Below are 12525 nucleotides of genomic sequence, written 5' to 3' on the forward strand. Positions count from 1 at the left end.
TGCATTGGGTGGCCAAAGTGTCGGAACTTCAACTTCCATCTTTCCAATGAGTATTCAGGGTTGATTCCTTTAGGATTTACTGGTTTGAACTCTTTGCAGTCCAAGGGACTCCTCTCAAGAATCTTCTCCAGCACTGCAATTAGAGGGCATCAATTCTTCTGCACACAGCCTTCTTTGTGGTCCAACTCACATCTGTACATGAGTACTGGAAAAACCATATACGGACTGCCATATATATATATATATATATCACAATTTTCCCATGCTAGAATCAAAACATTTCAAGATTATTGACTCATTTTCTCTTCCTCTACTTAATCTTACTTTCCTTTCTTGCTTTCTATCATTCAGCAGACTTTGTTTTGGGGTCCATACTATATACCAGGCACTGCTCTGCATGCTGACAAGATCCACAAGGTCTTACCCTTACAGTGAAAGTGAAAGTCGCTCAGCCATGTCTGACTCTCTGCAACCCCATGGACTATACAGTCCTTGGAATTCTCTAGGCCACAATACTGGAGTGATAGCCATTCCCTTCTCCAGAGGATCTTCCAAACCCAGGGATCAAACCCATGTCTCCCACATTGCAAGCAGATTCTTTACCAGCTGAGCCACAAGGGAAGCCCAAGAATACTGGAGTGGGTAGTCTATCCCTTCTCTAATGGATCTTCCCGACTTAGGAATTGAACCGGGGTCTCCTGCATTGCAGGAATATTCTTTACCAACTGAGCTGTAAGGGAAGCCCTTACAGAGCTCATATCAATTGTCGAGGGATTGGAGCCCAGGAAAGTACAAACACAGAGAGCATCTTTGCATAATGTGATTATAAAAGTCTTCTCTGACAAAGTGATGATGAAGTTATGATGCAGCTGTGGTGAGAAGGTGGGGGGAAACAGGGTTCAGGGAAAATAAACAAGTGAAAAAGAAAAAAACAGGCTGCAGCATAGTGGCTCAGCAGGACTTGGACTGGGCAACTTTATAATTTATTTTCATTTAGATTACCAACTGATAAACACAGATACCTAACAGTTATTTATCGTAAATCTTCTTTCTCAGCTATTTTGGGGAGAACATGCACTTTGGAGTCAGAAAATCAAGGTTTGGAGTCTTGGCTTAGGACCTTCTACCTGGGTGATACCATCTGAGACTAAGTTTTCCCATCATTGAAAACTGGACAAAGTTCTTTGGTTTTCATAATTGTTGTGAATCACCTATATAATGTCTGACACATAAGAGTTACATTGCAGCTATTAGTTTCTTAGCATTTTTATGTTTCTATGCTTGAAGAATGACAAGAATATGACTTAATCCATTCCCTTAGGCAGCTTCTCGTTCACTCATAGAAGGTTATTGACCACCCACTAATTAACAAGCATTGTGAAAAGGACAAAATCATAGTCACCATTATTGTTTTGGAAGGTTTGGAGACGACAAGCTTAGGGCAAAGGGAAGACAGAGACGGGGGCTTCTCTGATCTGTGAACTGGATTTGGGACACTACACATAACCCTAACCCTGACCCTGACCCTGACCCTAACCCTAACCCTGACCCTAACCCAGGATGACAGCAGGAGTTTTCCAAACCTACTGGAGATAATCTTTCCCTGCAGAAATGTATATGTTTCATAGGTAGAAGCCTCATGTGGGTGTGATTCCTGGATTATTGTAGGAGAACATGCTTCAGAGGTATTTAAACACATTTGATACTAATTCCCTAATTTGACTCTGTTTTCTTTCTCCAAAAATTCAAAAGAAGAGACTTTAGAAGCAGGTAAAGGGAGATGATATGGGCTGTCATTGAATGATGCTGAATAAGATGTGTGTTTATGGAAAGCTTTGAGAAAAGGGACAGAAGCATAGAGGAAACTCACAGAGGACACTGCTATTAAAATAATAATAAAACGCTATAGCCATATATTACATTAATGTAATTTATGACAAGCTTCCATCATAAGGTGCAAATACACATTCTGCTTCTCGAAGAGATTTTAATTTTACAACAAAAGCTACTGGAAGTGTTGGGCAAATCATGTTAATTACTGGAATATCTTCATAAATCTCCAAATGGCCTTCCTCTAAACTACATACCTGTGCTTTTCAGGTGGAATTGGTGAGTCAGTGGTGATATTCTGCCTTTTCATTTTCTCTCCACTGGTTCCTCTTTTCAGTGTTGCTGAAATAAAAATGATGCTGTTCATGTGGCTGGACATGCTCAGAATATAGGACAGGTTTTGTTACAGTTTTCTTCCTGTAGATAGAACCTATTTTAGCTTGAATTAAGGGTCACAGAATAAAATCAATCAAGAAAATAGACACCTGTGTCTGAATTCCTTTCTGTCTGCCTCCCACCTCTGCAGCCCATCCGCTCCTGCAGGTACCATTACGGGCTCAGGGTCTGCCCCGCTGTCATCTCCTGGTACCTTCAGCCAGGTGCATTTATCTCTCTAGAGGATGCTTCTTGATTTTACATCTCTGGATAAAAATCTGTTCCTGGTATTCAGTCCCATAGATTCAAAACTTCTTGACTTCCCCCTTTTGCAGATGGCTCAGAGTGAACTCATTTTCTCACTCAGACCTATTTCTGTATTCCCGTCTCACCCAAGAATAATACTCTTCACCTACTTACTCATCCTGGAAGCCCAGAAACTATCATTGATTCTTCACTCCCCTATTAACTTTCACAATCTCTCAACTATCTGGTCCTGCCAAGACCATCTTCTTAATTTTCTACAAAACTGTCTTCTAGTTTCCATCTGCACTGTAATTATTTCAGACAATCAGCATATCTCTCCTGATCTACTGTATGGCTCATCAATGGTCTCCCTTCATCCCTTTCTGTCTTCCCCACCAATCAATTATCTTCACTGCTAACCATGGTAGTCTTTCCAAACATGAACTGGGTTTTGTCACATACCTCCTTAAAAATCCTCAAAAGGTTCAGCATTGTCTAGAAGTTAAAACCCACACTTATGGCAAGGCATGCCAAGCCCCTCCAAATAATAAATGAAGGCAGCTCCTGGCTGCTAATCTTCCTGCCAATTTTTCTCCTTCCTCTCTGTCCCCTCCCGACCTAAATATACACCCTGAGCTCAAACTACATGAAGCTTTTACATTTGCTGGAATCTGCCATCGCTTTCTTATATCCATTATCTGTACCTGTGTACTTGCTGATGCTCTCATTTGCTTTTAAAATTCTTTAGTGTAAATGTCATCTCCTCCAAAAACCGTTCCTGATTTTCCCAAAGCAGAATGAGATGTCTCTCTGTGCTCCTCAGCAACACAGCTGCCAGTGATAATTACTAGTGTTGCCATATTCTACTGTACCTATTGGATGGCCTTCTCCTTCCCCATTAGACTATGAGAAGTTTAATTCATAGTGATGACTTCATGAATCTTTGTTAAAAAAATTAACTGAACACATCTTTCTCTTATACATTGAAATGCTGCTATGTAACTTAATGATGCTGAATAGATGTGGATTATCCCACCTTCTTTTTGCCTACACAGATGAAGGATCTATGAAGTAGGAAGGCTAACATATATAAAGTTACTTTTTTCTATGCAAAATTTATTTTCAAACAACTTTTATAGGCCTAGGTAGACATAATCACTGACAGTTTTTAAAATGTTCTCATAAAAATAACACATGTAATGTGCACATATTTTTGGGTAAAAAACCCCAACATATTCTATACTTCCAACTACGCTTATTATTCACAAGATAATTACCAAGAAATTGCTTTTTGTAAGGAAAATCCTTTTTCACTCATCATCTTCACTCTTTACTCACTCTTCACTTCATTCTTCACTCTACTCTCATTTATTTTTATATTTAAATATTAATATAATTAGTGTACTGGAAATCAAAGATTTAAGAAAAATACCTTTTCTGTATTGAAAATGGAAGAAATTAGAAGATATTCTGAAATCTGTTTCTGAAAAGAATAGGGAATGAATCTTCTCTCTAATTATCAGTCTAGGCATGGTCTACTCCACCACTATTGTAATTCAGAAGAGTTTTGGTGAGTGTTCTCTTAGTATTATGAGACCAAATTAGTCTATTGCTGTCATCTACACTAGATTTTGATTTGATCACCTAAGATTACCAGCAAGGAAGTTGCAAAATTGTACAGAACCAAGTTAAAATTACTTCTAAAAATCAACTCTAATGTAATGGTAAAATGAAAGCTTTCACACACACACACACACACACACACACACACATATACACACACACAGAAAGAGTCTACGAAATAGGAGATTAAAAGAGCACATTGAAAAAAGGAAACCAAGATAAAAAGAGTGAAAGAGGAAAGTATATTTTAACAGCAGGAAATGGCATGACTCGGCATGAAAAAAAGAGTAAAAAGTATAGAAAGATAGCTGGGAGAGCTAAAAGTAAAAATTAATGACAAAAAATGAAAAGTCTGCCTTCAGAAAACTGAAAAAAATTAAGTTTCAGTGCCCACGGATTGCTATATTTTAAGACTATCAGGATAGTATTTGTTATATTGCATCATTCTCTTAATTTTCTAAAAATTCAGAAAGATAAGAGTCTTCACTGGTGACAATTGTAAGGCACATATTGGTTTCCACTTGCTTTGACACAGTAGGGTTCTTTGTACCCTTTGTATCCTTGGCAGCTGGGCTATGACACTACTAGCAGAGCTAGTTTTTAGTTATTCCTTCTTTTTCTTTCTGCCTGAGGTACTTGTTCCCTCTTAAAATGTTTCCTGGGTACTTGGAAGCCAAATAATTCAAACTGTCATAAGGGTGAGGGTGCACAGCTTTCTTTTAAATCAAATGCTGCTGCTTTACTCTCTAATCCGTAACATCACAGGAATCTAACACCAAACAGCTATTTTTTTCTTCATTTTAGTGCCTTGCTTCTGAATTGGTTACTGATACATAAATACTTCAGAGATCTTCCCTGTATATAAAAGCAGGCTATAATAATATAAATAAAAATATAAATATTAGCCTGGAACAGTAAAAAAAAAAAAAAAAGCAAACTTCACAGAGCTGTCTTAATAGCAGATGATAAGGTCCAAAATGTAAAACAGATATTCTCTCCCCAACCCCGGCCCATCCCACCTAAACTAACAATGTGCCGATTGACCTTTCTCATCTGGCAAAGTGGTGACAGAACACACACACACACAAACATATAACTTTGGAGCTAAAGCCAACATGGAAAAAAAAAAGATTAACTTCCTAGGTTTAAGAGCTTTTAATGCATCTCAACAGTACGTGTTGAGATGTTACTCATTTTGAGGGCACTGTGCTAGAAAGATAAGCCAGGGAAGGGGGATAAGATGTAGAGAAATGCACAGTTAATCATACAGCCGGCCAGAAAATAATAAGCACTCCAAGCAAAACACTCACAGAGGGTATGAAGTGTTCAAAGGAAGAAGGCATCTTAGCCAACTGGAAGCATCAGGAAATCTAATAGAGGAGATGTCATTTGAGGTGGGTCTGGAAGAATGGGTAGGATCTGGAAGATAGAGACATTTATTTCCACTGATTCTTAAGATTTAGGTAGGTGCTCACTTGATTTTCTCTGCTTCTACATTTTGATTTCTTGAATTTCTAACTTTCTGTATTTAACCCTCCACTCCATGACCTCACTGAGAACTTAATCATACCAAATTAATCACTGACTCCTGAATGAACCGACCATTTCTAACTATCATTTTGCATGCACTCAGGATTCTCTCTGCTCGCTCCACTGCTTTCTTCCCTTTCTTTGAATAAGTTGCAAAGTGACATAGAAGACTTGGTTCATTTTCTGTCTTGACCCTTCTGTGCATGAAAAAGTGTGTTATCTCATAGGTATTTCCAAAACTCTGTATGACTGTGTCTCATGTTGTATCACTTCATTTATAAGCTTGATCCTCCAAGCAAACGATGAGATCCCTGAGGCCGCTGGCAGTGACACAATCTTCTCTGTACCCTCAGGCCCGTGTCTCTCAGAGCAGTAGTTGGTGTCTGAATGTACATACCCTGATGGAATCGGTGTTTGGTAGAAGAGCAACATAGGGGTGTTCCCATAAGCTGCGGTCCATTCTGAAAAGCAGGCTGTGGACCCTAGGGTTCACCTTTCCTCCGCCCGCGTGGACCACTAACAGCGGCGCACTGAGCAAGCCGAAGGCCACATGGAAGCCCACAGCACCACACTCTTGCCCTAAAATGTCATCCGCGACGCATTCTAATGAGCCCTCCCTGCCAGCATCTAAACACTTCTCTGCAGCGGCCTAAAGTGGCCCTTATTCATTCCTTTCTAGGATCAGGGAAACACCTCCCTGGCTTTCAGTCTGTGAGAGAAAAAAAAAAAAAAGACTAGGACTTTCCTGAGGCTGGGAGCGGGGATTCCCTCTCCAGGAACGTGCCATTTCCACGCCGCCTACCTGGCTGAAGGCGGCCAAAGACGAGGAGCCGGGTGACCTGGGGACACCAGACGCGCGCGGGTCCCCCTCCTCCGGAGGGTGGGGGGGTCTCAGCTCGGGAACCCACTAATTAGGCTCGCCCCCATTGGTCGTCCCCCGGCACCTCCGTCACCATTATGCTAACGAGGGGCGTCTCATTGGCGGGGCCTCCGCGGCGGCCCCGCCCACGGGGAGAGCCCTTGCGCGGCGCCGGGACCCCCAACCCCAGGCCCCCCGGCGCCTGCGCGGCCGTGAGGGGCGTCCGCCTGCGGGGACCTGCTGCAGGCTGGTCTACCCTCCGAGGAGGGTCGCGCCTGCCGCCGGGCGGGACGGGCTTTCACCCTCGCGCTGCGCGCACGCCCACCCCTCTCCTCTCTTTCTAGGCACCGCGCGTCTTTTCTCTTTTTTTCGGGCGAAGTAACTTTTGCATTCCCGCCTCCCCCGAGTCCTGTCGACCAGAGGCGGCGCCCAGCCTGGGGGCGGTTCTTTGGCATCGTCGGTCCTTGTCAGAGCCAGACTTTTGCTCCTGGGCTGGGTTTGCATCATCCCCATCACACCCTCCGGAGGAGAGGAGCCGGCCCCTTTCGGCCTCAGCTTCCGGCTGGGCGCAGACCCCCCTCCGGCTCCCAGGCCCCTTCCCCTGCTGCGTTCCCCCCTCCCGCCGCCGCCTTTAACGAAGTCCTCGCTCCCCCCACTCCGCAATATTTTCTTTCGCTCGCCCTCCTCGCCTCCTCCATTCGTTGTCTCACGTTTCCCACTCTTTGAGGAAGGATGGTTGATCTGGAGAGCGAAGTGCCCCCTCTGCCTCCCAGGTACAGGTTTCGGGATTTGCTGCTCGGGGACCAAGGATGGCAGAACGACGACAGGTGAGTGGTGTGCTGCAGCGTGGCTCCGGAGATACAGCTGGAAAAGGGAGGGATGGGGAGGCTGAAAGGCTAAGAGGAGGGAGACGAGGAAAGGGAGCCAGAGCTGGGGGAGGGAGGGAGAGGGACTCTGACGTGTCTCTCCATTTTGACTATAGGGCAATTGGTGTAGGCAAGTAACTCCTTCTTTTCACTTTCGGACCCCTGCAATGTATTTATTGCATTTATTTGGTGCTTATTCTTTTGTCTATCTGTGCTTTCCCAGGGTGTGGATGAGGCTGGTGTGAGAGGTATAGTACGTCCAAATGGCACGCAGCATCACTGCCGATCAGTTTTCATATTTTTCCCTTGGATGTTGTTAATCAAATTCGAAAATGCATCCGAGTTGACTGAAAAAGCACCCAAATCCCCTGCACCTGTTTACTTACTCCGCGTCGATCTTGTCCTGATTAGGTGTCCACCCGCCACTGGGAATTTTATGCTTTTAAAACATTTGGAGACGCAGGTAGACAGTTGGTTTCAATATGTAACAGGTAGTTAGTGAAAATAACAGCGTTTGCAATGGAAAAACCTCACTTCGAACGGGTAACCATGATTATTATTCATAATGTGTTCGTATAGCATGATCCAACCTTCTCATAAATAATGTATTTAACCTAAATAGTATATATGTCACAAAATTAAAGCATAATTTCAAAACTAGAGTGTTATTAGCAAAATATTGCTCGTGTTTTATCTGTAGCATCACTGCTTTGCCTCGTTAAACTTTTGGAATTACTCTTGTTATGTCTTATTATTATCTTTTAAAAAGCACATTTTATGTTTCATTGAATTTGGTATTTTCTGAAATAGTCATTTAGGTATCACATGCCACATTTCCTTGTTTTAGAACAATATGTGTATACTAACTAGACTTTCAACTCAATTGAAATGTTTCGTTAAACTTCAGTTTGGTATTGCTGTTCTGTTTTAATTACATAAAAAATCCGTTATTGGCCCCATTCAGAATCTCCTTGTTCAACCACTGGGAAATACCTTCCTCCCATCTCAGCTCCCAATACAAACCCACACTACACACAGGGGATTTTATCTGGGGCATCAATGGTGGCCTTCTTCTTTGGTCTCATATTAGCAATGTAAAGGGATATGGGTGTTTTGTAGATGATATTTCAGTTCAATATCTTTAGGCAAAAATGTATCTATTGATAAAAATTAAAGAATTCATACCAGTATGCTTGGAAAGTAAGGTGTTCTGGTTGACTAAAGATGAAGAAAAGAGTATTTAAACAAATTTCAGTGCTAATTGACATTTAGATACACTATTTTAACTTAGCTCAGTGGCTCATCAAGTGCAGCTTGGTGTTCATAGTGATTGGATCTATATTTGTTACTTCATGATGTCAAGATCATCATGTATTAATTAAATAGAAATCCTCATTGCAAAAATGTGAGTTGGGCAGAGTACATAGAGGACGTATTTCAGACTGGTGGTGGTAGCCTTGTTTCTTTTTTAAACATCATATCCAAGATAATGATTGCTCATGGGGTTGCCCTCACTTTTCTCGGGGTGCTGAAGATATTTAGGTAATTAAGAATTTCGAATAGTTGAATGCATCCTAAATGAGTCATTGCCATGTTAAAAAATATTTTGCACTTTTAAAATCCCTTTTATAATGTAAGTTTATACTAGCCCAAGTTTAACTCTAAAATTCGGCCGTATATAATAAAGTATTGTTACCAAACTAAACTTGGCTCCACTTGCCTGTGCAGTAAAGCCGATCTACTGACAATGCTTTGTGGTGAAGGCAAAAGAAAAAGTGAAGTCATTCAGTCGTGTCCAACTCTTTGCAACCCTGTGGATTGTAGCCCGCCAGGCTCCTCTATCCATGGGATTTTCCAGCCAAGAATACTGGAGTGGGTTGCCATTTCCTTTTCCAGGGGAAACTTCCTGACCTAGGGATGGAACCGGAGTCTCCCGCACTGCAGGCAGATTCTTTACCATCTGAGCCACCAGGGAAGCCCTGGCAAGTGGCTAGCACCCTTTATTTTTATTTTGACACGCTTTATTTCAGGGCACCAAGCAAGGAGTCCAGGTAGCTGGTCCTGGAAATGCCTAAACTTCCCAATAGCTTTCAGGGAGATGTTTTTAAAGACAGAATGTGGGGGAGGGGCGGTTGTGCAGTCTGTGCAGCTCCTGGACAGTCTTTTGATTGGTTGGTGATGAGGTAATCAGGAGTCTACACGTTCAACTTTCTGGTTCTCAACCAGCTTGGGGTCTACCAGGTTGTGGACAGCAGGAAGTTAACTTCTTCCACCTAGTGGGGGTCTTAGTGTCTGTAGAACAGACTAAAGATCAGGGCTCAGAATGTTTTGATGGCCGTTGAGGTCCTCAACTTTGTTTAATTTCTCACATATTCTTATTCTGTTTTGCTTGACTGTTTTCCTTTCTTTCTGCCATTTCCCCACTTCTCCAATTAAATTTATTCTTTGGAATTCAGCCTCGGAGGCTAAAGTTTTCTACAGACAAGGGGCAGGCAGAGGACACGGTGGGGGGAAATCTGTCTTGGGAACTCCCCATAGGGTCCTGTTCAGTTACAGTATTAACATTTGAAACATTGTTTATTCACACTTAAAGGTAATTTTGTGCCTCCATGAAAACTCACTGTTTAGTTTTGGTTATGTTTGTTGTCCATCTTTGAAGACAAGATCCTTTGATTAATAGGGAGAACCCAGATTTCAATGCTGTGCTTATGTATTCACTACCTGAGTGACCTTAGGTAAGTCATTCAGCTGTTACGAATTTCAGTAATTTTGTTTCTGTAAGATATTTCTGTAAAACTAACAGTTTACACTAAGTACTTAGCTAGTGCTATATGTTAACTATCCTATATGTTATATGTGTATGTGTGTGTGTAACATACATGTAAAGACATATGTATATGTTAACTTATGATATTTATTATTTTAGTCAATTCTCTGATAGTCCTTGAATTATAGATAATTATTTTAGGGACTAGGAAACTCAGTTTCTGGGAAATTAAATACTTGTTATGGTGTTATACCTTAAAAGTGTAAAGATGACACTTGGGTTCAGTCCTTTGTGACTCAAATTACTTAAGAAGCTCCTAATTTCCCTCTACCTAATTAAATTTCAATTTGTAAGAATAATTTTATGTACTCTAGCATAGGTGAGGTGCTCTTCATTGCGTTCCCTTCTTAATCCACGAGTCAAAGTTTGCAAGTGAAATCATCTCTTTTGCCTTTAGTATGGTCACAAATTTCTCTTTGCAATTAAGTATGATAGCAATGTTGTTCTCAGTTATCTTCGTGGGCTCAATTCCTACAGAGAAAAGGAGGAAGCACTCTTCAATCCGGGAATAAGTAGACAGTTCTGCCAGCAGATGCATTTAGCGCTCTGCCCATATTCTCTGGATATTTTCTAGGAACACCCTCTGCCTGACATTTTTTGTTTGTTTCCTCTTGGCCTTACGTGCACACCCGGCCCTCTTGGAGAGCAAGCCAGAAGTACCATTGAGTAAATACAAATTTGTTAGATAAATACTGTAGCCTCCTAATTCCTTGGTTGGGACCATTCTGGCTTATGTTCTTTGTACTGTGTCCTATGGGCCCCCACTCTAATTGGCATGGGGGGTAACTGGCTTTATGTTGTGAGCTTTATTAGCTTTCTTCCCTCTCTCCCTGACTGGTGTTTTCTGGATCATTTCCAAAGTAAATTACTTACACTTCCGTCCTTATCTCAAGGTCCACTTCTGGTGGAATCTGCATCACGATGGATATCTTCCCCATCTAGAGGCACATTCTACAAATGATGGGGGAGAATTAGAGGAGAGGAAAGTAGAGCTCTTCATTTTAAGAATTTTAAGTTCAGTCTTAATAGGATATGGTAGATTGGCATGTAAAAATGAATGAGGCATATTACTGATGCGTGAAGGGGTAGTGTTAAAGAGGGAATATTGGTGAGTCTGTCATTATACAGAAGTGTATATATGGAATGCTTATGTAATATACACATCAGTGGATCCTTTTGTAAATCTTATCCTCTAATGCTTATGTTCAGTCATGTCTGACTCTTTGAGACCCCATGGACTGTAGCCTACCAGGCTCCTCTGTCCATGGGATTTCCCAGGCAAGAATACTGGAGTAGGTTGCCTTTTCCTTCTCCAAGGGGTCTTCCATTCGAAATGCCATGCTGGATGAAGCACAACCTGGAATCAAGATTGCAGGGAGAAATATCAATAAACTCAGCTATACATATGACACCACCCTTATGGCAGAAAGTTAAGAGGGACTAAAGAGCCTTTTGATGAAGCTGAAAGAGGAGAGTGAAAAAGTTGGCTTAAAACTCAACATTCAGAAAACTGAGATCATGGCATCTGGCCCCATCACTTCATGGCAAATACAGGGGGAAACAATGGAAACACTGACAGACTTTATTTTCTTGGGCTCCAAAATCACTACAGATGGTGACACAGCCATGAAATTAAAAGACACTTGCTCCTTGGAAGAAAAGCTATGAAAAGCCTAGATAGCATATTAAAAAGGAGAGGAATTACTTTCCCGACAATGGTCAAAGCTATGGATTTTCCAGTATTCATGTATGGATGTGAGGGCTGGACCATAAAGAAGGCTGAGCACCAAAGAATTGATGCTTTTGAACTGTGGTGTTGGAGAAGACTCTTGAGTGTCCCTTGGACTGCAAAGAGATGAAATCAGTCAATCCTAAAGAAAATCAGTCTTGAATATTCATTGGAAGGACTGAAGGTGAAGCTGAAACTCCAGTACTTTGGCCGCCTGATGCGAAGAACTGGCTCATTAGAAAAGACCCTGATGCTGGGAAAGATTGAAAGCAGGAGGAGAAGGGGACAATAGAGGATGAGATGGTTGGATGGCATCACTGACTCGATGGACATGAGTTTGAGTGAGCTCTGGGAGTTGGTGATGGACAGAGAAGCCTGGCGTCCTGCTGTCCATGGGGTCATAAAGAGTCAGACACGACTGAGTGACTGAACTGAACTGTGTGGTCTTTTATCCAGTCAGCTAATGTTTGAATGCATGCTACATCTCAGGGCCTCATGAAGTTAGGCTTTGGGAAGAACATAAGAAAGAATATGAAAACAAGGCTTCATCAGGGAGGAGTTCACAGATATAATTTTAAGTGAATTTCTGCCATGATGTTGACAGTATTGCTTATGTTATGATGATGTCCTTGCAGAATTT

General features: G+C 41.8%; 1 protein-coding gene and 1 long non-coding RNA gene across 5 annotated transcripts in view; one reads left to right on the forward strand and one right to left on the reverse strand.

The window, feature by feature from the left end:
• Positions 1-173: 173 nt before the first annotated feature.
• LOC122708114 lies at positions 174-6516 on the reverse strand. Its single transcript, XR_006345006.1, has 3 exons — positions 6407-6516; positions 2088-2172; positions 174-205 (listed from the first exon to the last, which is right to left on the reverse strand). It is a non-coding gene; the product is annotated as an uncharacterized LOC122708114 (long non-coding RNA).
• Positions 6517-6682: 166 nt separating this feature from the next.
• The window catches only part of KCNT2 (potassium sodium-activated channel subfamily T member 2), a 429544-nt gene continuing 423701 nt past the window's right edge, over positions 6683-12525 (forward strand). The window contains exon 1 of one of the 4 annotated variants that reach the window (XM_043924233.1): positions 6683-7290. In XM_043924233.1, coding sequence (XP_043780168.1) covers positions 7196-7290 — 95 coding nt within the window. In that variant the 5' untranslated portion in view covers positions 6683-7195. The remainder of the gene's footprint in view (positions 7291-12525) is intronic. The other 3 variants (XM_043924236.1, XM_043924234.1, XM_043924235.1) reach the window with 3 other exon arrangements.

This window comes from Cervus elaphus, chromosome 14, assembly GCF_910594005.1.
Source record: "Cervus elaphus chromosome 14, mCerEla1.1, whole genome shotgun sequence".
NCBI classification, from domain to species: Eukaryota; Metazoa; Chordata; class Mammalia; order Artiodactyla; family Cervidae; genus Cervus; species Cervus elaphus.